This window comes from Mirounga angustirostris, unplaced genomic scaffold, assembly GCF_029215605.1.
Source record: "Mirounga angustirostris isolate CCGP_5_RB_7025 unplaced genomic scaffold, mMirAng1.0.hap1 SCAF_9, whole genome shotgun sequence".
Lineage (NCBI taxonomy): Eukaryota > Metazoa > Chordata > Mammalia > Carnivora > Phocidae > Mirounga > Mirounga angustirostris.
In genome coordinates this window covers 131,694,062-131,719,543 of record NW_026991717.1, presented here as the reverse complement: position 1 = coordinate 131,719,543, position 25,482 = coordinate 131,694,062, and the positions used below count along the sequence as shown (strand labels likewise).

At 49.4% G+C, this 25,482-nt stretch overlaps 1 protein-coding gene across 1 annotated transcript in view; it reads right to left on the bottom strand.

The window, feature by feature from the left end:
- DGLUCY (D-glutamate cyclase) overlaps positions 1-25,482 on the bottom strand; it is a 72,051-nt gene that overhangs the window by 20,370 nt on the left and 26,199 nt on the right. The window contains 10 exon segments of the mRNA XM_054513944.2: positions 2,117-2,239; positions 2,242-2,376; positions 7,358-7,546; positions 7,549-7,578; positions 9,089-9,207; positions 10,545-10,630; positions 10,632-10,697; positions 13,272-13,470; positions 15,219-15,372; positions 19,072-19,200. Coding sequence (XP_054369919.1) covers positions 2,117-2,239; positions 2,242-2,376; positions 7,358-7,546; positions 7,549-7,578; positions 9,089-9,207; positions 10,545-10,630; positions 10,632-10,697; positions 13,272-13,470; positions 15,219-15,372; positions 19,072-19,177 — 1,207 coding nt within the window. The 5' untranslated portion in view covers positions 19,178-19,200.

The window sequence follows — 25,482 nt, the reverse complement described above, 5'->3', positions numbered from 1 at the left end:
GTTCACAACATGGTCCTTCCGTGTCCCTCGGTCCTCTGTGCAGTTCCTTCCTGGCCTCCCTGGTGGCTCCCCCTCTCCTCCTTGACCTTTCAATGTGGAGCATCCCAGGGTGTAATCCTGGGACCTTCTCTCTGTCTCTTATTCCCTGGGTGATCTCACCCCGTGTCTGGACTTAAAAGGCCATCAATATGCCAACCGGTCTCCGATTTCTCTTTCCAGCCCAGACGGCTCTCCTGAACTTGACTCGTAGATCTGTCCACTTGACGTCTCCACTTGTGTGGCTACAGATTGCTCAAACTGAGGCTCAGACCTGCACTCTTTTAAGATTTTTTTTAAAAATTGTAATTGTGGTAACCTACATAATGTGACTTTTACTTCCTTAGCCATTTCTAAGCGTACAGGTCTCTGGCGTTGAGTACGTTCACGCTATAGTTGTCTCCAGCACCACCACGTCTCCAGAACTTTCTCATCTTCCCCAACTGGAATTCTGTCCCTAATCAACACTCCCCAGCAGCCCCCCCAACCCCCGGACCACCGTTCTTCTTTCTGTCCCTACAACAGCAGTTGCTCTCAGTCCCTCGTGTAAGTGGAGTCCTACAGGATTTTGTCCTTTGTGACCGGCTTATTTCACTCAGCATGATTCCTTCCAGGTTCACCCATCGATCAGAATTTCCTTCCTTTTTAAGGCTGAAGGACATATTCCATTGTCTGTCTAGACTGCATTCTGTTTATCGGTTCATCCGTGGACAGACCCTTGGCTTGTCTCTGGTGAATAACGCTGCTGCGAACGCGGATGTGCAAGTATCTGTTTGCGTCCCTGCTTTCGGTTCTTTTGGGGTGATACCCAGAAGTGGGATTGCTGGATCATGGGCGATTTTCTACATTTTTTGAGGAACCGCCATACTGGTTTCCACAGCGGCCACACTGTCGGATGTTCCCAGGAGCAGCGTCTCCGCGGTGTGGGTCCCCGGCAGCTGCGCCCTCCCCGTCACCCTGCCCGAACTGTGCAGCCATCCTCATCCCCTGTCTCACACCTGCGTCCAATCCACCCGGAATCATGACTCTCCCTTCAAAATACAGACAGAGCTGTCTACGTCTCGGAACCTCCACCTGCACCGGTCATCGGTTTGGGGTTCTCTGAAACCAGAGTCTGACACAAAGACTCCGGTGCAGGCGGTTTATTTGGGAGACGACCCCAGGGGGCAGGTGGGAAGGGCAGAAAGTGAGGGCAGGAAGGAGGAAAAACCAACAGGGGGGAATGGGCACTTTCGAGGTCACTGCTCCAGGCAGTGGGGTCCCAGTTCCACGGGGACCTGCCTGTCTCTGAAAGACAAGAGGCAAGGCTCCTGTGCCCTGTGCCCCCCTGGCTGAGGGGCTCCCGGAGACACCAGTCCCCTTACTTGTGGACTGAGTGGTTTTGCACAGCTTTGAAGAAACCCCGAAACGCATTTTCAGGGGCACAGAGACACAGGCAGCGGGAAGTAGGTCAGAGCACCAGGCTCCGCGCCGATGCCCGCACAACCCTAGTGGGAAGAGGAGAGGCGAAGAGCTGCGGCTCACAGTGCACCCCAGCCGATCCTGACGCGGACAGTGGCACGGCCTCACGCCAGCGTCGCCTGCAGCTCTCAGGCACCTGCGTGCTCCAGGAGGCTGTGCGGCGCAGGGCATCCGCCCCGCTGGCCCGGGAGGGACCCTGCCACCTCTGGTTTCGACTACCGCACCTCCACCCCCCTCCGGGGGGTCGGGGGCTGGGGTCCGGGCTGGCCTGGGTTGCTGAGTCCCCTGCAGGTCACACAGGGAGGGGAGCAGGTGCACAGCAGGACCCTGGGCTCTGGAGCCTGGAGGACCCGGGTTCAAACTCGAGCTCACCATTCCCACCCAGGCAACTCACCCGGACCCCTCAGAGACTCAGCCTCTTCATCCATAAAATGGGGCTAATGCTGCTGATACCAGAGAGGTTTCGAACAGGAAGGAAAACGCCCCCTGTCCGGTGCATAGCCCTGAGCTGGGTGCTTGGCAGGAGCTCCACACACCCGGGCCCCCCCCCCGACCCCCACAGCCTCTGCCCGCAAAGGCCCGTTTGGGGGAAACGGACTATCCTCATCTCACTCCTCACCTTGCTCAACAGCTTCTTCCACAAGCCTCTCGAACAAACTCAAGGCTCTCTGGTCAACGATCATGGAGACGCCCTTCCGCAAGGCCTGCAGGAAGGCGGCCAGGGCCATGGCCCCCGGAGGGCGTCCGTCTCTTCTGGGGGCTGGTGGTTGAAGTGTGTGGGGCAGCCGGTGGTGACGAGCACCGAGCGGACGTGCGACAGCAACAGGGAGTCTCGCAGCCGCTCATCTCTGCAGAGCAGGTGTCCGATCCCCTGCTGGCCTAAAATTATTTTCAGATTTATTTATTCGCTTGAGAGAAAGAGAGAAGGCGGGGGGGGTGCGGTGGCAGAGGGAGAGAGAGAGAGAGAGAGAGAGAAACAGACTCCGCACTGAGCGGGGAGCCCGACGCGGGGCTCGATCTCACGACCCTGAGGTCACGACCTGAGCTGAAACCAAGAGTCGGTGACCCAACCGACTGAGCCACCCAGGCACCCCATTTTTTTTTAAGTCATAAGATTAAAAAAAAAAGTCATAAGATAACGTCATGTGTTTCAGGTAGAAACTTATGTAAACAGCAGTTTGGTTTTTTATTTACTCTTGTTTCTGAAGTGGATTTGAGGGGATGTGGCAGAGACTGCTGGTTGTTCCCCAGAATTCCTTCTCCGTCCCCGCCCCCAGGCACGAAGGGGAGCCGGTCTGTGGCTGACCAGCAGCTCTTCCGGTTAGGGCTTCCAGTCTTCCATGAGCCTAGGTCCTCTCTGCCACATCCGGAGAGCAGCCAAAGGGACCAGGAGTGGAAGTCATTTGCACCCCCTCTGGGCCTGCCACCCCCCGACCCCTGCCTTCCTCCCTTCCTCCCTTCCCAGCTGTTGACAACCAGCACCTCCTGGGGGTCACAGGGGGTCATGGCAGAGCTTCTGGCTGGAGCAGGTCCCCCTTCCCGCTGAACACCTACACTCACCAGGGAAGGCCTGCTCTGGACGGTTGCGTGAGAGGCACATACTCGTACTGTATTTGAGGAAAGCATCTTGGGGTTAATTTGTTCTAGCGGTCTAGCAGACTCTAACTGATGCAGGAATGTTGAAGGAGAGGCAACAGGACTTCCCTAGTGGGGGAGTCACCAGAAGAAGGCCCTCAGACAAGGACTTGGGTGCAGGTATTTCTACAGAAAGTGAGCCCAGGAACACTAAGTCAGAAGATGGAAGAAGTGTGAAAAAAGGGAGAAAAGCTCCTGAAGAATGAATGTGTGAGTGAGCAAATTAACTACAAAGGCAACTGGGCCTCAGTCCTGCCTGAGCTGCTCTAGGAAACTGTGGGGTCCACACCTCAGGGCTCTCCTGCCAGAGGACAGGGGGACCAGGCATTGATGCACCTGCTCCTGCCCCTTGTTGGGTGCAGGGGAGACAGGCAGGGCACCAGCATTATTGGCTCTAATGCCCTCCGGTGGCTGCCAACCTGGTCCCGGCTGGACAGCACAGACCCCTAGGGCCTGTCATTGTGCCCCTGTCCATACTCAGGTCACCCCCAGGCATATCTGGGCCTGGTGAAGGCAGGATGTGACTCAGAACTCCTCCCCCAGCTGTGGCTAAAATGAGAGGTAGACCAACGGATGGGGCCTGAGGGTGTCAGCTTGCCCTTGAGGTGCATGGAGAACATGGAGGGACACAGGGTTGGGGTCCTGTTGTGGAGGGACAGTTCCAGACTTGGAATTTGGAAACTTACGTTCAAGCCCAAAGTAGCTGTGGGACCTTGGCCTCGTCCCTGGATTGCTCTGGGCCTCTGTTTTCCTACGTGGAGCATGGGGAGGGGGTCCAGATGGAGGGAGGCTGCAGGAAAGGGCTCTGCACATGCCTGCAGTGGGGGTGGAGACTGGAACATTTGTCTGGAGGGTGATTTGTACTCAGATTTGTACGTGCCCCTTATACCAGCTATTCACGTCCAGGAATTTATCCTGATAAAGGGATCGTGGGGATGTACACACAAATAGTCAGAGGGTGTTGACTGCAGCCTGTTTATGGTGTCAAATGATGGATGTTAATAAAAATGGTGGAATGTCTATAAAATGGAATTCTATGCGCACATTAAAAAGGATGTTGTAGAAGACTAATGACATGGAAAGATGTTCACAATATATTAAAAAGGGGAATATATATATACATAAAGAATATATATTCTTTTTTCAGTCTTACAGGCTTAAGACTGAAGAAAAGGACTTTAAGGGCAAATATTGAACTGTTTGTGAATAACGGTTAATTGTGATGGGATTCTGGTTATTTTCACTGCCTCTTTACGTTCATATATTTTCTGATGTTTCTACAATGAACGCGGATTGCTGTTGGTGAAAGGGGAGAAGAACAATATTTTTAAAGAAAAAAACCGGAAAGTAACCTATTTCATAGGATGTGATAAACATCAAAAGAGAGAGGAGGGCAGAGAGAACTTTTTTAAATTTAGAGCAGCCGATGAGCTCATCATTTATGATGGTTTTTGCATGAGAGCAAACATCGTCACTCTAAACTTTGCCTTCCTTCTTATTCTCTAGGCACCTCAAATGCAAGCCAATGTCCTCTCAAAAATGACTGAGTGCCTCTATTATTAAGCCCAGTGAGCAATGCTCAGTATACTGCCATTAATCTTATATCTGCTTATTTCATATAGCAGGAATCAAAAGCATCTGTTGTTCTTGAGGATGAACGATGTTCCTTCATAGACAGTATTGGCCCATCTGGACACTCATAAATCTGCCTTTCCCCTATTCCTCATGCTTCAAACCTAGACACAGTCTGCACAAACCAAAGGGGGGTTTGTGGATGCCCTCCCGGCTCATTTTTATTAAGCTGGGGTGCGCCGAGTCTGCCGTAAATTTACTTACCACTTACTTTTTTATCTGAGCTAATGGCAGAGTTAATAATTCACCTTCCCTCACGACCCCTGTGCTGAATGGAAGGGCTGTTAGCCTGGGTAAGAGTGTTTGTGAGGGAGAAAGTATTGCAGAAATTAAAAAGAAATATCCACCCAGGAGATCAGCCTATGTAAGAGGCTCTAGGTACACACAGCCACGAGCTTCTATCTCTATATGTGTATGTGTCTGTCCTAAAAGGGGCATCAGGGGTAGGCACTGATCCCAGATTTACTGTGAGTTTATGTGCAAAAGAAACCAGACTCTCCGCTGAAAGAATGAATGAATGAACAACACAACAGACAGACAAAACATCAAAAAGCTAGGCCTTGTAGTTTTGAAGGAAGTTTTGCTATGTCCACCTTTGGTCCCAAGCCCAGGGGAGAGAGCAGACATTTTTAAGGCCGTTCTGCACTGTTTGATTCTTAGCCACGGTATTAGTTCACGCAAAATGGCACCCAGCTTGGTGGCTCTATGACTGTGCCCAGGTGCTGTTCTCTGTCCCAGTGTCACTGTTCTCTGTCTGGGTGCTGGGACTTCAGCCAGGAGGCTCGACCTCTCCAAGCTGACCTCACCCCTCTGCTTTCCACAGGGACCCCAGCACCATCTATTCAGATATCTGGCAAACAGGGGTCTGATGGGCCAACAGGGAGACCAGGTACACCTCCTCCAGACCTTCAAAGTACAAAGAGCACCCAGGTCAAGAATCACAGCCCATGAGAAGGTATGAGCCAGCAGAGGCCAGAGCACTCTTTTAACTGGCCCGGTGGGACTGTGATATACCATGTAAACTCAGATTCCAATTTATCCAACCCTTATCGATAGTGGGCCTTGGAGTCAGTGGGTGCGGATTCAACGTCTGCCCCCACCATGTGCCAGCTATGTGGACTTGGGCAAGTTTCTTAACCCTATATGCCTCAGTCTCCTCATCTGTTAAAGGCAGTTAGTAATACCTGCCCCATAGGGTCAGTGGAAGAATCTAAGATGAAATGTGCTCAAGCTTTGAGCGCATGCCTGGTCCAAGGTAAAACTCAGTAGATGATAGCTGTCATTCTTATTACCCATCACACCCCGCAAAAAGGAGGTCTAGTTGTTATTTCTCCTGTTATACTGATGAGAAACTGAGGCAGAGAGCCCCAGGGAAGGCTGAACCTTCATTCTCTCTGGAACCTTTGCCAGAAAATGGATTGAATTTCTGTGCACACCTGCGCCCTCTGCTGGCCACCTTGGATTAGACATGGGGCTCTTCAGTGACCATGCCCGGGGATGAGAAAAACCCCTCAACTAGCTGGCAGCCAACCTCCTCCTAATTGGAACCAGAAGACCCCTAGTGGATCCCATGTCTAGAAGCCAGTGGGTCACAAGCCACAGAAGGACTGTCCTTTCTCTGAGACGCAATATACAATATACGTGTTGGTTGCAAACTCTTATGAGGCTATCACCTGCAGGGTCCTGCCCCACCAGCATCCTCAGAGGAGTGGGGATCCAGCCCCTGCCCCTACCTCTGCTGCCCAGCACAAAAACATCTATTCTACACCCAAGCCCAGGGCGATGGCGCAAAAGGAGGAGATTAGGGACACAGGGGTGACTTTGTTTAAATGGTGGCAGTTGGTGACCTAGGAACCATACTACTCCCTTTTTTCTTACCATCCCAGTCCCAATTTAGTCGTGATGGCAATGTGTCCAGCTAATAAGCTCACCTTCCAAACTCCCTCTTATGTTTAGTGTTGAAAATTCGGGGAAAAAAACAAATAAAAAACCAAAAATTATTCACATTCGAACTACCCAGAGATCATCAACATCAGGATTTTGGTGTATTTACTTCTTTTAGGGATTCATACGTACTATAGGCATTAAAAAAAAAATCACACTGTGGGAATGCACAGTAGAGGCAAAGAGAGAATTTAGGCAGCTGACCCTTGTAAATGGAGATGGAGGTTGAGGGGAAAGAGGACTCAAGCAAATATCTTAATGATTCCCAGGTAACTTTTTAAAGAGTTTGGATTCTAAATAACTTGAAGCCTTGTTATAACATTGTTTTTGAGGTTTATGCTTCAGAATGATCCCTATAGGTGAAAACTTGCCCTTCATTGGATGAAGTCTCAATTTCCATAAGTTAATGAAAAATGTTATAGTCTAGTAGCCTGACATTAAGGCTATGCCTACTTTCTGGATAAAATAGCAATCTCTGCTCTTTGATAGTGTTAGCTAAATAAAGAGGAATACATTCTTCTCTCTCTCTCTCTTTTTTTAAAAATCCATCCTGTAGATGCATGTAGTTTGCATGCTGCCTTTTTCACTGACCATTACGCCAGTGGTGAATTGCTCCAGGTCATTAAGGTGAGCACGCTTTGTTTCTTACCTGGGTCTATGGCAATTATAGTCTCTAGTTCTCTAATCTTCTGAACAGCTGAAGCAGATGCCATGCTGTAGTGCAAAGGATCTTGGGAAATGCGATGGACCTCTGGTGGAAGGTTCACGCCTGCAATTCCCTCAGGGGTAAGACAACGGACTGGAGCCTTTGTATCCTTCAGGTTGGTCATGACTGTCAACCCGGCGCACTGGTGAAAGCCAGTGGGGTCTCTAAAACACACAACGGGAGGGACTGAGTGCACTCACTTCATCAAATTCAGTCCATTCTCATCTAGCCCACGGTTAGTGGGCAAGATGGTGCCGGGCCTCGGCTCTGCCAACAGCGCTCCTTACATGGCTTGTTGCACCAAATCAGAAAAAATTAGCTGATGGATAAATCAAGCACCACTTAAACAGGTGCCTCCAATGTTTAGGAAAGTGAAGATGAGATGCGTGTGGGAACAGAAGGGAGGGGCAGCCCAGCTACAGATAGGAATTGCCATCAACTGAACCCCATGGGTATCAGAAAGTACTTACTGAACTCTTACAGATACACAAAGCCACCTTCCTGGACTTGGCTAATAAATAAATAGATAAATAAAATCTTAAAAAAATAAATGAATAGAATTCCATGAATCTTGTCATTTATGCCTCATCGCTATATTAGAAATAATCTTCCCCTATCGTGAGGCCGTTCTGATAGCTAAATTTATATGAATGCTTTCAAAAAAATTAAGGTAACATTAAATTCTGTGATTTGTAGTTCCAGTGTGCCTGACCTGGCTAGAATTTTCTGGTGTCTGTGAAATGGGCTGCCATAGTTATTCTTAAGGTTTCTAGCACATCCCTACCTTACTGTGAGCTGGTTAGGGCGCCCTCGTGTGTCTCTTCATTGTAATATCACCCTATGTCTTTGAAAAAAATAAACTGACCGTATTGCTTTGAATGCAGAGGTCCCCCCCTTATCAAGATATGTTCCAAGACCCCCCAGTGCACATGAAACCCTGCATAGCACTGAACCCTATATAGACTATGTTTTTTCAACCTTGCATAGCACTGAACCCTATATAGACTATGTTTTTTCCTATGTTTAATTTATACATTAGGCACAGTAAGAGATTAACAGCAATAACTAATAATAAAATAGAGCAATTAGAAAATATACTGATAAAAGGGTTGTGAATGTGGTCCTCCCTTTCTAAAAATACCTCACTGTGTTGTCCTCACCCTTCTTCTTGTGACAATGTGAGATGAAAAATGCCCACGTGATGAGAGGAAGTGAGGGGAGAGGGCATGTGACGTAGCATGAGGCCACAAAGAAGGAGGATCATCTGCTTCTGGACTGCTGTTGACTGCGGGCAATAGACCTCAGAAAGCAGAACTGCGGGGAAAGGGGGACCACTGTACCCTGCAAATACCATGTGAAATGGAGTGTTTAGTGGTGCTTTTTGCCTTCACTCTTGTTTTCAAAGCCCTACCAACCTTCAAAATGTCTCAGAAAGTCAAGCTAAATATTGGTCTTTTTATTAGAATGGCCTGGGAGCCTTCTGCAGATGGAAATATATTTAATCAAAATGTACAAGTTGCTGGTGAGACCCAGCCCTGGGAGATCTGTATGTTTTATATTTTGTTTTGTAACTCGGTTTCTTAAGTCACTGCCCTGCAAGCCTATGCTTCCAAGAACTAGAGACCCACCCTTTTCCATCCTGGGTCATAGTCATAGCCCCCTTTAAGCCCGGACGTACTGCAGCTGCTGACAGCTTTGAGGTCATCTGAGAAGTCCAGAACACTGGGACGTCCCCTGGTTGACACACCACAGGATCTCCATAGTCAGGTTTGGAAAGATCTTTGATTCCCAACCTTTTTCCCATGGAAAAAGAAAATGAATTCCTGCAGGTCCTGTCTTGGTAGGTCCCATCCAGGTTGAACACGTCGAATAGTTTATGTTTCTTTCTCCCAGAAAAAAACTAGTCATAGGATTGCTCTCAATGGTACTGGAGAAAAGAATTTGGGACTTTAAAAACCCAGGACACTGGCTAGCTTCTAGTCCATTCTGAGTAGTACAGTTGCAGAACACGGAATCTCAGGCACCTGCTGTGATTGCTGGAGGAGCCCCAGTTGCACTCAGCCTAACACCTGGTGCAGATTGCTAACCCAAACCAGCATTTGTGAGCCAGCATTTATCTTGGTGCAGGCTGAGTCACATAACACAGACCTAAACTCTGTTGCTTGACTACCAACAGCGTCCCTACCCCTGGCCCGGCATCAGAAGGCTCACGAGGACAGCAAAGATGGATGTGTTGGGCCCAACCCAGCTCCACTAATGAGAAGACAATTCAACGACTCAGCAAAGCACGTTGCTTTGGGTGGTCCTGAGATCTTTCTATGAGGGAGGTGGTCAGTGCTGATTGCATTGTTAGAGAACGCAGGCTCTGTCTGATTCTGCTTGTTACACAGCTGAGCGAGTTCAGGTACACTGAGCTTCAACTCTCACCCGAGACCCAATCCCAAGCTTTCGTCGGGCTCTCTGAGAAGCACGAAGAGACCTAGACAGCTGCCGAGCTTGGATCTGCTCGCTCACTCTCAGACTGAGTTAATACACCGGGGATCAGTTCAAGTTAACATTTGGAACAAAGCCCTCCCCTGTCCGAATAGGCTACCGCACAACAGCCTAGATTAGAGGTTGCTCTGAGCTCAAGTTCCAGGACAAATAGCTCTGCTGCTGCCCTCTACCACCTGCTCCTTCCACCCCAGGTTCACCTGAAGGTCACAGGAGATAATGGATAATGGGTCAGGCTGGCTATTCGGCCAAGGGCAGCACTTTTAAACCTGAGGGGCCTCTGTAAACCAAGCCCGAATGTTGCTGCGGGAGTCTGAGCCTTGTCCAGGACCCCTGGGGAACCCTGGGGAAGATGAGGACAAGCCAGGGGAGTTCAGGAACACTGAAGTTCAAGGGTGGCTGTCAGAATCATGAATGAGGGGCGCCTGGGTGGCTCAGTCATTAAGCGTCTGCCTTCGGCTCAGGTCATGATCCCAGGGTCCTGGGATCGAGCCCCGCATCGGGCTCCCTGCTCCGTGGGAAACCTGCTTCTCCCTCTCCCACTCCCCCTGCTTGTGTTCCCTCTCTCGCTGTGTCTCTCTCTGTCAAATAAATTTTTAAAAAATCTTAAAAAAAAATCATGAATGAGAGTGGATGCTCACCTGGGTCACCGATATGAACGGGTTGTCCCTTATTTCCCATGGAGCAACTGGCCTGCACCAGCCTTTCCAGCTTGTCCTTGGGGGATGGGCCTCATTGTGACCACCAGGGGGCAGCAAAAGCCAGCCATGGCGACACAAGACACTGTTGTCTGAAAAGATGTTGAAAAACACAATTGACCCAGATGGAAACCCTGAGCACCAACAATTCAGGGCAGCTGAATGAAGGAGGGGGTCCAAGTAGCTATTATAAAAATACAGCTTCTACTTTTATGTGACATAGAAATGAGAAAGTCTGCTGGTAATGACTGGTTTAAAACAGAGAACCTTCACTTTGTATGTGCTGTGGACCCTTCTGGGAGTCTGGTGCAGCTACGGACCCCCACTCCAGGTTTCTAATTGCAAAAGGGGAAATGCATAGGTTTACAAAGGACACCAATTATATTGCAAATGCAGTTATCAGATTACGAAAAAATGTGGTACAGTGATATGTATGCTTCATTAACAGCTTAAGGAACAAGAGGACAGATGGATCATTATAAATATGAAGTAGCGACCAACATATAGGATATTTCTGAGATATCAGGAAGAACTGCCATGGGACAGGAAAATATCTGGGAGTCCTTCGGGCAGCCGCAAAGTCACAGGGTCTGTTGATACAACAGCAGTTTGTTGTCTGCGTTTGGAATGGAAGGAAATGCTCAGTTTCAGTTTGAGGCTATGACAATCAAAATGTTAATTTTTTTTCATCCAATTCCACGGGCCTCTGAATTTTCTCCACGGACTTCAAGGGGCCTGTGTACCACAGGTGAAGACCTTGGGGAGAGGCGGAGCCACCCAAGGGCAAAGGATCTCGCAGGAGGCACTGAGGTCTGCTTGGCCCCCTGAGTCCACACAGGGGGTGTGGGTCTGTGTCCAGACCCCACCGAGCCCTGCCTCGCTCCTCCTGCCTTGGGATGACCTGCGTGACTTTCTCTGGTGGTGGTGTTTTCTCCCCTGAATGGTTTCTGGTCGCTGCAGTGGGGCTTACATGGCCAGGATGGTGATCGGCGGGGACAGTCTTGGCTACTGCCGAAAGGCTTGCTGTTGGCACTGAGGGGGAAAATACGCCACCCCCAAATACACCACTTTGGCATACTGATTATTTTGAATTAAAGTTCCTTGGGAGACCGCCAGTGCAAGAAAAACATTCTGACATCCCTTCCCCTGCCCCTCCACCGTGAAAAGCAGGAAATAAATCTCCCGCATGGAGGTACCCTCCCTGTATCAGGAGGGCAGAAGGCGTCCTTATCACCCGCGATGGGAAATCCAAGGCCGAGAGGGCTCTCTCAACAAACCTTGCGACTTCCTCACTAATCTACTACCCCAAGCCCGAACTCCTGTCTTATCAGTCCTTCACAAATTCATTGTTTGTCTGAGAGGCACAAAAGCCTCCTGCTTTGGTCACTTCTTGGGGCCTCACACCTTTGGGGCTCCTGTAGGTACGACGCTAAATCTGTTTTTCTCCCGTTAATCCTTCTTACGTCTATTTAAGTAGGAGGCCCGCCGAAGGACGTCGAAGGGAAGAAGGGACAGGTTTCCCTCCCCTGCAGCATGCTGGTGGTGTCGGTTGGCGTGTGAATCACAGCACCTGGGAAGGGACACAGGCCAGGGACTTTCACAGGGGACAGGCAGGGCTCCCCTCAGGGCCAACACTGAATACAGGAAGGCTGGCTGGTCTTTTTGGATAGAGCCCCGGGCCAGACGGGACCACGCTGAACCAAAGCTGGTGGCTAGGTGCGGTGTCATGGGAAAAGGACGGCTCTGCCGAGCACCAACTAGGGGCAGTGACGAGCACTCTGTGCCAAGCATCCCTTCCTCGTCACACCCCCACTGGTGACACTTTACAGATGGGAGCCGGGGGTCCCGGATTCCAGGCTGGCTTTGGGATGTGGCCAAGTCCTCTTCCCTATCCAGGCTTTAAGTTCCTCATCTAAATGAAGGGTTGCACGTGATGTACCTGCTGCAAATGGCCATGTGTTTGGGGGGCCAGACCCTGCCCGGGACCCCCATCCCACCCCAGTAGCTATACTTCTGTCCCCTCCCTCCCCTGCCCTACGAAAACCGCTCAGGCACATACTTCACACATAAAAATTGCTTCTCGGGGCGACTGGGTGGCTCAGTGGGTTAAGCATCCAACTCTTGGTTTCAGCTTAGGTCATGATCCTGTGGTCATGGGATCAAGCCCCGCATCGGGCTCTGCACTCAGCATGGAATCTGCTTCAGATTCTCTTTCCCTCTCCTTCACACTCATTCACTCTCTCGCTCAAATAAATAAATAAATAAATAAATAAATAAATAAAATCTTTTTTTTTTTAAGATTTTTTATTTATTTATTTGAGAGAGAGAGAATGAGAGAGAGCAAGTACATGAGAGGGGGGAGGGTCAGAGGGAGAAGCAGACTCCCTGCCGAGCAGGGAGCCCGATGCGGGACTCGATCCCGGGACTCTAGGATCATGACCTGAGCCGAAGGCAGTCGCTTAACCAACTGAGCCACCCAGGCGCCCCTAAATAAATAAAATCTTAAAAAAAAAATTGCTTCTCATCAGAAGCAGCTCAGGCTGCACACCTAGAAGTGGCTGAGCTGGGGCCATGTCGGTCTCCTTTCTCCCATGTCAGTGTTCTCCCCACCACGAGAAAACACAGGGTGACCCACCTGTTCAAGTCATTGTCGATTGTGTCCTTACCTTGTAGGCCCCCATGAGACCGTGGCGGGCCAAGTCTCCTCTGGGGAGCCCCACCTTCTCCAGGGCTGCTTCCGGGGAGAAGCCGCAGTCCACGAAGAAGGCCACCATGTCCTCCAGGGGCTCCGTGTAGTCCTCCAGCGAGGTCAGGCTGCCCATGCAGGCGCCGAACTCGTACTTCTGGAACTGGGGACAGCCCGTCCTGGGGACACAAGGGAAAGCTCACAGGCCCCAGGCCCAAGATGGCCCCTGACCATGCACTGTTTGAAAGGGTAGGGGAGAGCAAAGAGGATGTCTGGAGCTGAAGTTTCAGGCACCTTGCTGGCATCCTTCAAATCATGCCAGATTGGAAACCAATAAATCAGCGTGCATATAATGTACTCCCTGCTCCCACCCCATTACATTTTCTATAACCTCAGCCCAAGACCAGCCAAACCAGCAAGAAAAACAAAACAAAAACAAAAACTCTGCCATTGAGGCAGGGCTGGCAGACCAAAGGGACAGAAGACACATGTCTCAAGAAGTTTCTAGCACTATAGCAGTGGGTGAGGCCTTTCTCTTTCCTGAAAGAAACTTCCGTAGAGTTGAAAGATTCTGGTTATAAGCCTATTCTTCATTCACTCCAAAATCATTTTGCTCAGCCATTCCTTCATGTCAGGCACAAGCCAGGTGATGGGACCATAGTGATAGAGGGGACACCGGCCCGGCCCTGAAGCAGCATGCAATCCTACACCGGCAACACAAAATACTTGCAACACAGAGCAGTTAGTGTTAACAGTCCAGGTAGAGGAGTGACCCAGAGAAGGGAGAGATCCATTCTCTCCCACAAAGGGGGCGGTGCTGGAGCTGGGTCCTGAAGGATGAATAGGAGCTCACCAGCCGCACAAGGAGGAAAGCACATCCTAGGCAGAGGGAACGGTATGTGAACAGCATGGAGGCATCAAACATGTGACCCACTGGGCGATGATCTCCTCTAGGAGTCCCCAAGATGGCAGCATGGGGTGTTAAGAAAAACATAAGGACCTGACCTCAGGTCTAGATGGGGTTTCTGAGGGACCCTCCCACCCCAGAGTCCACAAAAAGATAAAAGCAGAATGTTATTGAGAAGCTTTCTCTTTGGGGAGAGGACTGGGGATGGCTGGAGGGTCAGGAGTGGGGGAGGACACTCAGCCGGGGCCAGGTCACTACAGGTTTGTTTGGGTTTTTTTTAAGACTTTATTTTATTTGTTTGAGAGAGATTGAGAGCACACACATGTGTATGAGCAGGGAGAGGGGGAGAGGGAGAAAAACAGACTCCCTGCTGAATGCAGAGCCCAACACGGGGCTCGATCTCACGACCCTGAGATCATCACCTGAGCTGAAATCAAGAGTCAGATGCACAACCAACGGAGCTGCCCAGGCGCCCCGCACAGGTCTTGCTATCAGGCTAAGGTGCAAGGCACGGGAAGGCACTGAAGATTGAAATAGGGAAAGTTGCTCTGGGGGGCGAGTGGGAGACAGAGAAGATGCAAGCCTGAGCTGGGGCAGTGGGAGCAATGTGGGCTCCCTGCAGTGCTTCTGTGGAAACAGTCAGTGGGGCCATGATGCAATATGTTCTATTCCTAAGTCTGGGAGGACACACTGCACAATGTCAATAGTGCTATCTCTGGGCATGGTTCATACGAGTGTTTTTATTTTCTTTCTTGTGCTGTGCGGATGGGGTTCTGGCCTGGGTGATGAAGTGGGTGGGTGACAGTGCCAGCAACATTTCTGTAGCCAGGAAGGAACTTTCTGGGTGATCCCCAAGATTTTTTCCAGGGCAGGGGCACGGGACAGGAGCAGGGGTAGGGATGGGAATGGAGGGGAGGACAGCTCGTTCCTGAGCGAGTCATGAGCGAGGCTCTGTGCTGGGCACGGAGGGTCCCTGTGGCTGGACACAGAGGTCCCTGTTGACGCTCCCAAGCATTTTACGTGGGGTCCAGGACAGTGTTCGGGACAGGCAAGGGCCACGTGCCTGGCTTGCGGAGGCCCAGCAAGGGCAGAGGGCCACTGTTGGCTTGACAGAACTTTTCAAAGGCTGGAGCCAGGGACTGGTGCAGGACCACCACGCTGGCCGGTCGGAGCCCTGGGTTTGGTGACAGAAAAGACACGTGCTTGGTCAGTTGCTTCTTGGTAGAACCTTTTCATTGAACTCTTTCTTGCAGCTCAGCACCGAAAAATGCCCTTAAGTGTACAGCTTGGTGAATTTTCAGGAATCGAACACACCCAGGTCACCAGCACTTAGGTCAAGAAACAGAACATTATGAACGTCCCAGAATCCCTCTGGGCCCCTTACGGTCATCACCCCAGCCCCCACGGCAGACACTACCCGGACTTCTACAGATTACTTTTGCCTGTGCTTCATCTGATGGAATCATACACCGTGAGCCTTTAGCGTCTGGTTTCTGTCACTCAGCTGTACGTTTAGGAGATCCATTCATACTGCCGTGATTGACAGCAGCTGGTTCATCCTCGTTGCTGGGTGATATACTCATTACCACAACATACTTACCCAGCCCTGTTGCAGACAGACATTTGAGTGGCTTCCGGTTTGGGGTTATTACCAATGGTGCTACCATGAGCATATTAATACATGGAATTCGGGGTCCGCATGTGTGCATTTCTGTTTGGCATAGACCTAGGGTCTTGTGGACAGGCTTGCTGCAGCGATGAAGGAGGACCCCCCACTTGCATGCCACGACCTCCCCTGGGGTAAACAAACCTGTGTTTGAATCCTGTGCGACCCTCAGCCTTGGTACTCCCATGGATGAGATGGCAGTCACGACATCCACCTCAAAGAGAACCCTGTGAGTTCATTCCTGTGTGTCAATTACCCAACACACAGGTGTACAGGAAGCGGGGGTTGGAGTTATATTCATTCAACGGAATCTTGTGTAGACATTTAAAATTATGGTACAGAAGGAATCTTTCATGATACGAAAAGATGTTTGTAACACAGGGTTGAAGAAACAATACCAGATAACGAAACAGTGTGTTTGGCATATTCTCCTTTTCATAAAATTGATGAGAGAAAGAGCTAGAAGGAAATACATCTACACGTTAATCCTGGTTATCTCCGGCGACAAGACTGGGTGATTTTTTATGTTCTCTTTTGTGCTTTTCTCAATATTCTCAAATTTATGTAATAAATAGGTAGCATTCTGTAACTGGAGAAAAAACAAACAAGAAAAGTTATGGTTTTTTCTTTTAAAAAAAGGATTATTTCCTTTAAAGAGACCATCCCAAAGAAGAACATAATTATGCTGTTTTGGAGAAATAAGCTTGCTGACAATTCTAAATGCTCAATTTGCTGTATCAACATGTGGACATCTCTTTTCCACCATGATACTGTCCACTAATACTTCCAGGGTACTTATTACGTGCCAGGCTGTCTGTGGGAAGTAATTTATAGATGGAATCACTTGTATTTTATACACGAGGAGAGCAAGGCTCAAAGGGATGAGGTGACATCGTGCAGCTGGTACGAGGCACGACCAGGATTTAAGCCTGAGATGGGGGGACCCCCGAGTCTCTCTCAGGTCACCACGGGGCTACAGGCACCGGGCCTCCCTAGGGTGGGTCCACCACCCCCTCTGGCACCTTCTTCCTTGGGGATGGTAGAATGAAGCAGCTGTGACCATCCGCAGGGAAAGTTCTAGAACCGGCTTCTGCTCTAATGGCCTGGAACTGACCTCAAACCCTCAGTGCCTGCTAACGCTACAGATTTTCAAAACGAGGGCAGACTGGACACTTCCAGCCCCTGAAAGTCCAAGGAAGCTGACTGCACATCTCGAGCAAGCCCAGCGTGTCTCCAGAAATAATCTGGAGTGAGGTGGAAGGGAATTCAGCCAGCCTAGAAGCCTAGCTTTCCTTAGCCGCTCCTTCTTCACCTCCAAAGCCTGTTGGGAGAGCAAAGTGGATTTTTAACATCACAAATCAGACAAGTTATTATGTGCACAAAGCTTCTTTGTTTCCTTTTTAATTAAATGCACTTCAGAGGGCACCGTGTTTTGGGTTTGTTCATCTCCACTGCTGATCGGAGAGAGTCTCCTGGTTGTCCCCATTAGCAACAGGACACCAAGAGAGGGCTCTGTGGCTGGTGGCTTTTTGGAAGGGGTGGTGGACACATGAGGGGAGGGTCTGAAGTGATTGCTGCATCCCCTGGGTCTCTTGAGCTCTATCTAAGGTCATGATGGCTTTTTTCTTTGTGAAGAGAAATGAAGTGAGTCTTCTGAGGCCTTTTACCTCAACACAATGTTTCCCCCCCCTTTTTTTTTAAATATATTTGATGATGAGAGAGAAAGAGAGAGAGAGAAAAGCCCCTTTAACATTCCTAATCTGATGTAAACCCCTGGGGAAGGACTATGGAAGACATAGTCCCAAACTGGGGTGTCCAGCCATCCTGAAGAATGAGCGTCTTTCCTTGTGGTGCTTTCCATGACAGCAGCCAACTTGGATTGACCATCTTACCCACACGAGCTCAAGTACTCCTCCCGACAGCTCCTTAGGGAGGATTGTATTGTTACGTCCAGTTTCCAGGTGAGCTTAGAGAGGTCACACAGCTCACCCACAGCTATGGCCAGTAAGGGGCCAAGCAGGGACTCGCACCCAGGCTCTCCGATGCACTCAGCTCTCTTGGCTCCTCAAGTTCTAGCGAGCAGTAGGGTTCAGCTGGTGTTTGCTTGTATGTTGTGTGTACGAAGGGTTGTGGGAGACCACTACCTTGGTGGCTTTCAATAAAGCACATTCCCCCATGTTCACAGCCCTGAGTGGCCCCTTCCCTGTTGATTCTGTCCTTGGCTGCATGCCTTGCTTTGACAATGGGACATTAAGAAGTATGACACAGCAGGGGTTTGATATGTGCTAACTAATTACAGCTTGTCCTCCTGGAATCCTGAGCTACCTTGTAAAGAAGTTTGGCTACCACTGCTGGGGAGGCTTCATGGCAAGAAAGAAGCATTAGGCCAGCCCCAGGCTGCTCCAGATCCTCCCAGTGGACACTCCAGACACAGGAGGAAGGAGCCATCATAGATGGTCCAGCCCCAGCAGACAGGACACCACATGAAGCAGAAGAACCACCCCGCTAAGCACAGCCTCATTGCAGAATATGGTTTAAGCTGCTAAGCTTGGGGGTGCTTTGTTATGCAACAATAGATAATTCTACTGGCCCAGAAATAGCAACAGAGCCAGACGTGTCGATCAACAATGAGAACTGTCCTGATGTAGCACTTTAAACCACTCTGCTTGCTCTCCATCTGGCGATTCCCATTACCAGAAAAGTCTTCCTTGTCATGAAATTTTGCTGGGACTCAGGTCAGTGACAACCTGGATGTCTATTTTCCCTCACAGGACCTTTCAGAGCCTTGCGTGTCACTCGTCACTCCGGGAAGAGACTGGGGAGATGGTGCGGAGGAGACCAAAACAGGGATACTTGGTCTAAATCAAAGCCAGCTTAAAATGCAGTGTAATCTGGGGGCACCTTTCCCCAGAGGGAAAACCCACGGCATCATCTGAGGTCATTGGCGGTTCTCCCTGTGGAGGTGGGGTGACCGAGCAGAACTGTTGGTGCTGAGCTGTCCGATAAGGTTTTCACACCTGAGTCTTCTGGCCCAAGGGCCAGACCTCCTTCTGCGAAATTAAGTAGCGACCAGAAGTTATATCCTCCTGCCTTTACTTCCTGTTTCCCAAGCCGAAGCTAGAAATCTCAGGAATTCCTGGGCCCAGCACAGCTGGTATTTCTAGGGATTTTTTCTTTCTTTTTTTTTAAGCATCTGGCACCACTTACCCCCAGCCATGCCGGACACATTCCTGATGTTTGGTTTCTTTTGTAGAATCAGGGTCCTAATGGCAGGGGGAAGGTAGGACTTCAGGTGGAGTGTGAAGGTTATCATGCCGTCCTTGAAGGGGCCAGAGTCTGGGTGAAGGAAAGAATGGGGACAAAATGAGAAGCACAGCTTTCCCGAAGGTGGCAGATTTGGCGTCAAGTACCTACCACCCCCTCTGGGCCTTCCTGGTCGTGCCCCGAGTGGGCATTGTTTGGAGCAAATTCTCCCCCCACCCCTGCCCACATTCCCAGTCCCTTTATATCTCAGTTGCTTTCTTTCTTCTTCTTTTTTAAAAAGATTTTATTTATTCATTTTGAGAGAGAGAGAGAGGAGGGGCAGAGGGAGAGGGAGAGACTCTCAAGCAGGACCCTTCCCATTCCCCACCGCCTCACCGGGCAAGCGCACAGCCAATGCAGGGCTCCATCTCACGACCCTGAGATCATGACCTGAGCCAAAACCTAGAGCCAGATGAACCACCCAGGCACCCCCTCATGTCTCAGTTTCTAATGAGAAATTCCCAAAACTTCAAGACCTTTGCTCAAGCTCCTCCCCTGGCCTGGAACGTCCTCCATCCCTCCTTCCTGAAGACCGTCCCATTCCTCAAAACTGGTTGGAAGCTTCCCCGTCTAGGCAGCAACCCCTAGGCCTACCCTGGCTGCTGCTGGGCCTCGGCGTCCCCAGGGTGTTCTTTGAGCCACTGACTTCGGCCTGATGTTTTCTTTGACTCTGAACCCCCCCCTTTCTCTTTCCCGGGGACACTCCAAACACCTGGAGAGCAGGGCCACCTCCTGGGCCTCTCCCAGGGCTTACACAGCGGAAAAACACAGCACACCAACAACACTTAAGCTCCAAAGAACAGACAACCGCATGCCACGTGTACTCACAAATGAAACAAGAGGCCAGACTTTCTGTCTACGTGTGACTCCTGTTATTTAGATTTGGGTGCCCAGAAGAAATGGATTTTATGTTTTCTGCTTTATAATCCCTGCCGCACCCCCCTACGACTCTAGGTACAGGGCCTTACAGAGATTTTTGGTGAATGAATAAAATCCTGTAGATTTTTAAATATAGAGATGATGTCAAAGCTTCAGGAAATTGCGCTCAGAAAGGAATCCTGTGTGTTGGCTTCCTGTGAAAATTAATAAAAGGAAATCTAGTTTATTTCAGTTTATAGTTTAAAATGGAGCTGGGAGGCCAGCAGGGGGCGCTCTCGCACCCTGCCCCTGGGCCTACCCAGCAGAAGACCTACACCTTGCAAGTCCCATACTACTTCAGCTACTATCTTACTGCCCTAACAGGAGGAAGAAAGGTTTCCTCTCCCACAACACCCCAGTCAATGACAGTCACCGCTCAGCCAGCGAGGAACCACTACACGTCGAACCCCCAGTTTACTCCAATGGACTTTTTTGTTTCTCTAACAGCCCTCCCAACCTCCCCCTTTTCTCTAGAAAGGAGCTCCCTCTCTTTTGTTCCCCAGAGTTGCCTCTGGACTTGCCTGTGGTTTGGTCCCAGCTTGCTTGTCCTGAATTGCAATTCTCTGCTATCTCCAAATAAACCCATTTTTGCTGGTAAAATAGCTGGCAGTTTTATTTTTAAGGTTAACACGCTCTAGAAAGAGGTTTTGATGTGTCAGCAGAATCTAGGGCGAGGTAGATGAAGAAAGGAAAAAAATGACAGAGAAGAAAAGTGTAGCATAGCGAATATGGTCAATAATATCGCAATCCTTTTGTGTGGTCAACAGGTGGTGACTATCATTATCATGGTGAACACTGAGTAATGCATATTGAATCAGTATTTGTACACCTGAAACTAATATAACATTTTATGTCACCTGTACTTCAATTACAAAAAAAAGTCTAGGGCCAGACAGTCACATTGTGTCAGCCTCCAAGGCACAGCCCAGGTCTTCTTCATCCCAATATACCACATGCCTAGCACCGTGCCTGACACAAAAGTGGGAGTTCAGTGTTTGTTGAATGACTAGCTGACTGCAGAATGGATGAAAGCAGGAATCTAGGACAGTGTCCACAGTGAAGGTTCTGGACAAGCAAGGTTTTCCACAACCCTTTCTGTTTTTTTCTTAAAGATTTATTTATTTATTTGAGAGAGAGAGAGTGAGTGAGAGAGAGAGAGAGAAAACACAAGCCAGGGGTAGGGGCAGAGGGAGAGGGAGAAGCAGACTCCCCGCTGAGCAGGGGGCCCGATGCGTGGCTCGATCCCGATCCCGGGACTCCAGCATCATGACCTGAGCTAAAGGCAGATGCTTAACAGACTGAGCCACCCAGGCGCCCCTCCACAACCCTTTCTATCTAGAGAAGAACCCAATGAGATTCCAAACCACCAATGTATGTTTTCAACTCCAAGTTTATAGATAGAAAACCGGACAAACCCTACAGCCATTTTAATGGAGAATTTGAGATTGTATGAAAACTCTAACAAACAAAAGGTAAGAAATAATTGCCCTGGAAGGGGTAGAAATGTATTTTAAACCAACGATGAATGCTTTAATAGCCACAGAACAAAGTGCTTCAGGGACACGGAGGAGAGAACAGTTGGTCCCACAGGGCTGAGGGGGTTGTGTGCCTGGAGGATCAGGGGAGGTAGGATTCCATTCCCCAGTTGAAGATACTGAGGATTAAAGCAGCTGCTTTGGCAGGTCAAGCCTGAGCTTGCCTGCTGGCCTGAGAGGGCCCTCCTGGACATGGCGGGCCTGACTTCTCGGCCAAGCATCCAAGGCACCAGCTGAAGTCCTGATGTCTGTGGCTCCCCAGGGCCACAAAAGAAGGCTTAGCCCCTCAGCCAGACACTCAACAAAGGTCAAAGAGAGAGCCATTCCACAACCGTGTGGGGATGGTGGCCAGACCCCTCTGATAATGGCCTTCATATCTGTAGGAGAGAATGGATTTTACCCCAAACCTACCAAATGAGAGACCCCAGGGGTGCCTGTTAACCCTTGCCCCTCATTATTATTACTCAGTAAGACAGCAGGTGGGAGTGGGATGCTGTTTTGCCAATAAATTGTAGCCCAAGCACAAAAAACCTGAGGGTGATTGCCTTTCCTTTCTTTTATTTCTTTATTGCTTTAATATAAATTTAAGTGGATCTAGGTCATTCCTGTAATAATGTTGCTTTCCCGGCCTGGAGATAAACGAGTGTAGTTTGAAATTCTGCCCTGTGAAATGCGCACTGGGAGTGTGCCAGGCACGTGAACATCACCCACTGTGCATGTCAGGAGGGAAAGAAGGCTGAGAACCCCTACCTTACAGTCATCCCCTTGAAGCAGGGGTCAAACAGAGCATGAAGGGCAGGCTCACCGGCTCCTGCCAAAGAAGTGCCTTCAGTACACCACCCGGAGAATGCCCAATCACTTAACAAATGATAGCAGTTACCACCCCACCGTATATGAGACCCACTGTGCCAGACCCTTTTCCCTCATTGGTTTACGACCATTGGTTCCTCACCACTGCTCCACGAAGAAGACATTGTTAACCCCATCATGGACAAGGAATGGGTCTTGGGGAGATCAAAGAAGCTCCCTAAAATCCCATAACTAGTAAATGGTAGAGCTCAACCCCAAGAACAAAGTCTAAGTTCATGCTTATTTGACTGATATCTACCTTTCTATGTCTATGTATATATGTATCCATCCATCCATCCATCCATCCATCCATCCCACCATCCATCTTCTGGTGTTAACAGGAATCACATCCTGGAGCACTTGGATGGCACAGTCAGTTAAGTGTCTGACTCTTTGTTTTGGCTCAGGTCGTGATCTCAGGATCGTGAGATCAAGCCCCATGTCAGGCTCCATGCTCAGCGCAGTCTGCTTCAGATTCTCTCTCCCTCTCCCTCTGCCCCTCCTGCTCATGCTCTCTCTCTCTAAAATAATAAATAAGTAAATCTAAAAAAAAAAAAGAATCACAACCTCAGTAGGAATAGCAGGGACCTTCCCCTTTTCCTGCACAAGGTGATTCCAGAGCCAGAGTCTCTTGAGTCCATATGTTTCTCTGGGAACTGAACCCAAAGGTAGAGCATGGGTTCAAACCATGTAGACCAAACAAACTGAAGTTTCTCAGGCTTTCCACCAGGGCCTCCAGTGAACTCACTGCTGAGTGGCCCTGAGGGGTCCAGGTGCCTCAATGCCCAGTGAGGTCTTACTCTAAGTAAGGGATCTAATCAATAAGCACTGGATGGATCCTAAGAAGCTACCTTTCCACTGCGAATTCTCTTTTCTCTTTAGAGAGTAACAAACTTCAAGGCCACAAATATCATTCCTTAGCCTCGAATATACCAGAAAGGGGCCCACAGCCCACCAATTCCTTAGAGGCATCTGACACAGCCCAAAGCTCAGTGTAAAAATATCTCAGCTATGCCTGTCACAGATGACTGAAATTCCACCATTAGAAAGTCATTTCTCTGCTTTACCCAAGTAATCCAGTTGTAGGAAGGCATGCTCCAGATGTGCTCAAATAGTGGGGCCGAATGATGGGAGCACATAGCAGCCCTATTTGTAATAGGAACAATTCAGAAACAACCTAACAGAGGTTGATCAACTACAAGGAGGACTGGTTAAATGGAAGAGTATCTAAACTATGGCACATCCATACCATACAATGAGATACTATGTAAACATTAAAAAGAATGAGGCTACTCTAAACACCTCATATGAAACAATTTCCCAAAGACATAAAATAAACAATGGAAAATGAGTAAAATGAATAATGTAAGGTAAAGGTATTCTCTATTGAATAACACACCCATGATGCATTCAAATCCATGTAGACTGTCTCTGGAAGGTTGGAGAAGAGCTGTGCCTGCAGAGAGGGAAAGTAGGTGGATGGGGCCCTCAGCTACCACACTGTATTTTATGCAAATGGCACCCTCTGGGGTTGTGCCATGGGGTGGCCCTGAGGGAAGAGGGATTTTCTGTATTTATCCTTTCTGTACCTTTGAGTGGGACAACGGGGAAGTATTACATAATTTAAAAATGGGATTTAATGTAAACATATATAAGGAAGTTAGAATCAGATCCTTTTTAAGTAATCTCTATACCCAACATGGGGCTTGAGCTCACAACCTTGAGACCCAGGGTCGCGGGCTCTACCAACTGACCTGCCTGGGCACCCCAGGATTAGGTCCTTTTTAAAGAAATAAAACATTATGATAAAATAAGTCATTCCTGGGGGGCTGGGGGGCTCAGTTGGTTAAGCGTCTCTCTTTTTTAAAAAAATGTATTTGTGTATTTATGTATTTATTTGAGAGAAAGAGAGAGAGAGAACGAGTTGGGGGAAGGACAGAGGGAGAAGCAGACTCCCCACTGAGCAGGGAGTCCAATGCGGGGCTTGATCGCAGGACCCTGAGATCATGACCTGAGCCGAAGGCAGATTCTTAACCGACTGAGACACCCACGCGCCCACACATCTGACTCTTGATTTCAGCTCAGGTTATGATCTCAAGGACCGTGAGATTGAGCCCTCTGTCTGGCTCCATGCTGGGCATGAAGCTTGCTTAAGATTCTCTCTCTCTCTCTCCTTCTGCCCCTCTCCCCCACCCCCCTCTCCCTCTCTAATAATAATAATAATAATAATAATAATAATAATAATAATAATAATAAATAAGTCACTCCTTATACTTTCATCACAAGTTTTTCATTCATTTGGGAAATATTTATTTAGTCCCTACCGCATGGGGTGCACTGAGCACACAGAGGTGAGTAAAGCAGAACCCATCCCCATTTAAAAGTCCTGCACGCCGTCAAGTGTGGACACCACGGTGCTAACAACGACTGCTCTCACTTCCTGGGTGCCTGCTAGGTGCTGAGAGTCCAGACACAATCCATCCTCCATCCATCATTCAACAGGCACATGGCAGGAGAGAGCCCAGATGAGGGGTGGGGGGGCTCTCAGGATTCCAAACCTGCCTCTACACTCGGCAGGGGATCATTGACCTCCCCGTGCCTACTTTCTCCTCTGTAAACAGGGGCTGATAGCAATACGTACCCCACTGAGTGGTGGGAAGGATCCAAGGAGCTGACACATGTGAGGGTCTTAGAACAGTTCTTGGCTGGGTCCACACTTAGCACCCCGGAAGCTCTGCCTGTTTGCCACTGGGCAGCCAGCGTGCAGCACGGACTGCAGGGATGAGACAGCCACAGCCCACGCTCACGGGGGGGTTTACCATCCCCGGAGACAGACATGAAGCACATAATTACCGCTGTCTCTGGCTTCAGTAGCTGTAACACCGTGTACTGAGCGCTCCCGGGCCACGTGGATGGGGAGTGGAGGAGGAAAAGAGGCTGGGCCTACCAGGAGGAGTAGGGGTCAGACTAGCGGACGGGCGGGGAGGGGCTCTCCAGGCCAGGGGGCAGCATG